The 4518-nt window shown below is 53.8% G+C and overlaps 1 protein-coding gene across 1 annotated transcript; it reads left to right on the forward strand.

The window, feature by feature from the left end:
- The first annotated feature begins 917 nt into the window (after window positions 1–917).
- Window positions 918–3190, forward strand: LOC127343567 (probable inactive receptor kinase At3g08680). Its single transcript, XM_051369707.2, has 2 exons — window positions 918–2311; window positions 2405–3190. The coding sequence occupies exons 1-2, from the start codon at window positions 988–990 to the stop codon at window positions 3019–3021; spliced, it is 1941 nt and encodes a 646-aa protein (XP_051225667.1). The 5' UTR covers window positions 918–987; the 3' UTR covers window positions 3022–3190.
- Window positions 3191–4518: the final 1328 nt, after the last annotated feature.

The following is a 4518-nucleotide window of genomic DNA, read 5'->3' on the forward strand; positions in this document are numbered from 1 at the left end:
AGTAATATGAATCGGAGGGAATATTACAAACCATACGATCTTTTTTCAAGGGATTTTTTCCCTTGCGTTCTACATCATGAAGAATTCTTTGTTTATGTGACAACTATGTCATCCCGATTCTGTATTTTTTTATATTCCTGGCTTTTAGAATTCTGCAAACAAAAGAGACTCATTAACATAATAAACTACTAGGAAAATATATTAGAAAAGAAGATTAGTTTTAACTTTTAAGTGAATATGATAATTTTTAAAATCTTAGGTTATGGCTTCATACTTTTCATAGCCTGTTAAAAATGGTACTCCGGTTCCTCTAAAGAAAAATGGTACTCCGTACTCCGATTTGGGACCTGTTTATGGACGGAGTACAATATTTGGCTTCAGTCATATAGGCCAGATGTCCACAATGTTGTCCTAGAAATGTGTGTGAACGGGGCAGAGTTGAGCGGATATAGACGAAAAAGCTCCTTTTTTCTACTGATGAATGCATGGGGAGCATTGCTGCCTGCCGTGCCTTTCTCTAAACTCAGTCGGACTGACAGCCATCGCTAGGCTTTCAACAGTAATCACCAGCTATTCAGTGAGTGAATGCTGATCAGTGACCACTGGATCGCTCTTCATTTAGTGGCAGCAAGAAGCTAGATGCTGCTGCCTGCTGTTTCAATGCGCAGATTTTAAGCAGAAACCGTCCCTTGCCGATGAGCGCTGTGCGTGCCCAGCAGTTTCCGCTCTCCTTGGCGCCGTTCCCTGGAAGGACAAATGGGCTCACGCCGCTCACGTTCCCGCGCCACCATCACCCTCCGCGCCTTCCCCTCCTGAACGAACCTCTCACATTAATCCTTCATCACGCACTCGGCCGTTGCACAATCAACTCCTCCGTCTGTCCTTCCCTTGTGCTACCGATCTGGTACGTACATACATTCTGGCCTGACCGCCTCCTTCAAACAGCTAGCTTCGCTCCATCTTATCATTTCTCTCTGCTTCTGTTCCATGGCACTACGCGTGCCCCTCATCATGCTGGCGCTCCTCGCCGCTGCCTGTGTCTCCTCACCTGTCCCGAGTCCCGACGCCGTGCCGCTGCTCGCGTTCAAGTCCGCGTGCGCCGGCCATGGCATCGCTGCGCTCGACTCCTGGACAGAGTCCTCCGACCCTTGCTCCGGCGAGTGGCGTGGAGTCACTTGCCAGCGGCCCTCCTCCCCCGGCCACCCTCGTGTCCGTGGCATCGTTCTTGAAGGCCTCGGCCTCGGCGGTAATGCCGGCGCTCTCGCCGCGCTCGCGGATCTCCCAGCGCTCTCGTTCCTTAGCCTCAAGAACAACACCTTCACGGGATCGCTCCACGATGTGGACTTCTCCCCCGTGGCGCCGCACCTCAAGCTCCTCTACCTCTCCGGCAACGCCTTCTCGGGGCGGTTTCCCCAGTCCATCCTACGGCTCCGCCACCTGCGCCGCCTCGACCTCGCCGGCAATCGGCTCACCGGCACGATTCCGCCCGAGATCGGCCATCGCCTCCGCGCGCTCGTCACGCTGCGTCTCGCGCGCAATTCGTTCGTCGGCCCCCTGCCGACCTCTTTGGAAGCGATGACAATGCTTGCCGAGCTCAACGTCTCGGGCAACCACCTGAGCGGGCAGATTCCGAAGCGCCTCACGGCGGCCTTCCCTGCGTCGTCGTTTACGGGCAACCCCGAGCTTTGCGGCGCCCCTATGCGTCGCCGGTGCAGCCGACAGCAGCAGAGAGGCGATGGCGAGACAACGCGCGGACAGATGGGGAGGAGGAGCTCCCGCTACCGGTGGATGGTGGTGGTGATCATGGCGGCGGTGGGCGCGGCTGTCGCCACGCTGATCGCCACGGCACTGTGCGCGGTACTGTGGTGGAAGAAGAAGAGGAAGCCCACGACGCCGCGCGCGAACTCGCGCGCCAGCTCGACGTCGGCGTCGCGGGAGGAGACGGTGCGCTTCGACGGGTGCTGCGAGGAGTTCGACGTGAGGGCGCTCATGATGGGGGCCGCGGAGATGCTGGGCAAAGGCGCGGCCGCGACGACATACCGCGTGTTCATGGGGGGCCAACACGACGTGAGCGACGACCACGCTGGGGTGGTGGAGAAGGCGGAGGGCGAGGCGGTGGTGGTGAAGAGGCTGAGGAGGAGGGAGGGCGCCACACGGGAGGACGAGAGGCGGCGGAGGGAGCTGGTGAGGGAGATGGGCTCGTGGCGGCACGCCAACATCGTCAACCTGCGCGCGTTCTACGCGTCGGCGGAGGAGCTTCTCCTCGTCTTCGACTACATCCCACACGGCAGCCTCCACGATCTCCTCCATGGTCAGTAGCCTCTCCGTCTCTCATCGGCCGTACGTGCATGTCAACTTGCAAACTTGTCACGTCATGTTTTCTAATGTCTGCACGACTGAGCAGAGAACCGGGGGCCGGCACGAATCCCTCTGGACTGGCAGACGAGACTGAAGCTGGCGCAGGACGCGGCGCAAGGCCTCGCCTACCTCCACGGCGCGTCCGGCTCCAGGCTCTCCCACCGGCACCTCACCTCCTCCAACATCCTCATCGACGCCGGCGGCAACGCGCGTGTCGCCGACTTCGCCATGCTCCAGCTGCTCGTGCCGGCACCACCTGAAAAGGCTCTGCAGAAGCAGGACGTGCGCGACTTCGGGGTCATCCTGCTGGAGATCCTCACGGGCCGGTCGCCGGAGGACGGCAAGGTGGACATGCCGCGGTGGGTGCGGACGGTGGTGCGGGAGGAGTGGACCTCCGAGGTGTTCGACATGGAGCTGCTGCGGGGCAGGGGCGCCGAGGACGAGATGGTGGCGCTCCTCCAGGTGGCGCTGCTCTGCGCCGCCGACGACCCGAAGGAGCGGCCGAGGATGGCGGTGGTGTCCAAGATGATCGAGGACATCAGGAACAGGGGGAGCAAGAGGAACAAGTACTCTGCTTCTCCATCGCAGGCTGGATGTTCGTACGAGTCGTCTCCTTGCGTTTCAGAGGACACAACAAAGTCCACCACTGCCTCAAGCTCTTGAGACTTGATGCACTAGTCATCACCGAGCTGTGTGCTCGTTTCTGACATTTTTCTCAAACAATGTCGTCTCGAGAAACCATGTTGGCAAAGAACATGAATTATTTGCTATGAGCAACTGATAAAACGTTTGCACCAACCAAGAGGTGTACACTTGAATGTTAATGGACTGCCCTAGCTTGAAATGTCTATTTTTAAATGCAATTTACCTTTTGTCTCGCGATATATGTTGTCATGTGTCGAGATCAAATATGATTACATCTCAAAAACAAGGAAACGCTCGTAAACACTACAGTTGTCAGGTTTCAACCAATAACCTAGAGCTTTCACCCTAAAACTCGCTTCGCTCGAAGAACACCACCGCACCAAAATCGCCATGTGCTGCCACAGCATGCTCGACTCTCTTCTATGTCTAATCTCTCCCCAACTTCCAAGCCTCCTGACTATAGGATAGATTTGGGGCGAGTCTATGGCAGCCAGCTGCTTTTATTTTCACCAACAGTCCAATCTGATTTTCCTATAGTACCAACACTTTTCACAAAAAAATAACACAAGGGCGTTCTTTTCCGCTCCTGTTTATTTTTATTTTTTTTGACTACATCATGCTCCATAGCATCAAGGTTTGTAGATTGCTGATATCATGCTTGCAGCACGATTTTCGCTCGTGCTTGTTTAGTCCATAATAATAAAAACGTTTTTAACAAAAAAAAAAAGGTATATGTTACTCCTAGTTTTGTCGAATTCTAGTTTGTGTCTGCGTGGGCCAAAACCAAGAAACAGGCCAGGAAATAAGAAAAACAAGCCCATGTAACATCTTATCGACAAGACGTCGTACATGGCCACCTGACGAACGTAGAAATCAAGAGCAACAAAGAAGGAAGAAACCTGGGGCAGATGAAAACAGCAGCAGGAAGATACTCCTTTGTAGAAAGCAAAATAAAAATCTAAGGGACAAAAACATCAGTTTATGGATTATTACAATGAACGAGGTAGACCTGGATCGACCATGAGGAAAACACTCACCTGCATCAGTGCAAATACGTGTAGTCAATTACATATCCGACCAGCATACACCATATCTAGGCTAAAATGGTACATCAAAAAGGCCTTTGCATAGAATGGGTGGGTAATGCAAATCAAGATTTTTTTTTAGATAAAAGGCATTGATCTGCCCGACTTTAAATTAATAAAGCCCTCAGGTTTGGAACACATAGGAAGTTATTACATGCTGCGGCATACAACTTAGCCGATAATACAAGTAGAAGTAAGCATGACATAGATAGAATGACCGTGAGCCCCTTGGGTAGCCTGGACTCCCTCGCCTGCCCCCCCCCCCCCCCCCCCGCGGAAGCGCCTAGCCATCACTTGCCACCACCTCCGCGTGAGTACGCCTTAGACGACTTGTCAGCTCCAGGATGCTTGCCTTGTCTCGGGGTTTTGCCGAACAGCTGCAAGAAGATGATAGTTTTGAATATAATGTCAGCTGGTTGGCGGATTAACT

This window comes from Lolium perenne, chromosome 3 (assembly GCF_019359855.2).
Source record: "Lolium perenne isolate Kyuss_39 chromosome 3, Kyuss_2.0, whole genome shotgun sequence".
Taxonomy (NCBI): Eukaryota; Viridiplantae; Streptophyta; class Magnoliopsida; order Poales; family Poaceae; genus Lolium; species Lolium perenne.

Bases quoted from the DNA above. Each gene is read 5' to 3' on its own strand.
- LOC127343567 (XM_051369707.2), top strand. From the start codon at position 988: ATGGCACTACGCGTGCCCCTCATCATGCTGGCGCTCCTCGCCGCTGCC. The intron at 2,312-2,404 runs GTCAGTAGCCTC...ACGACTGAGCAG, and splicing joins CCTCCACGATCTCCTCCATG to AGAACCGGGGGCCGGCACGA.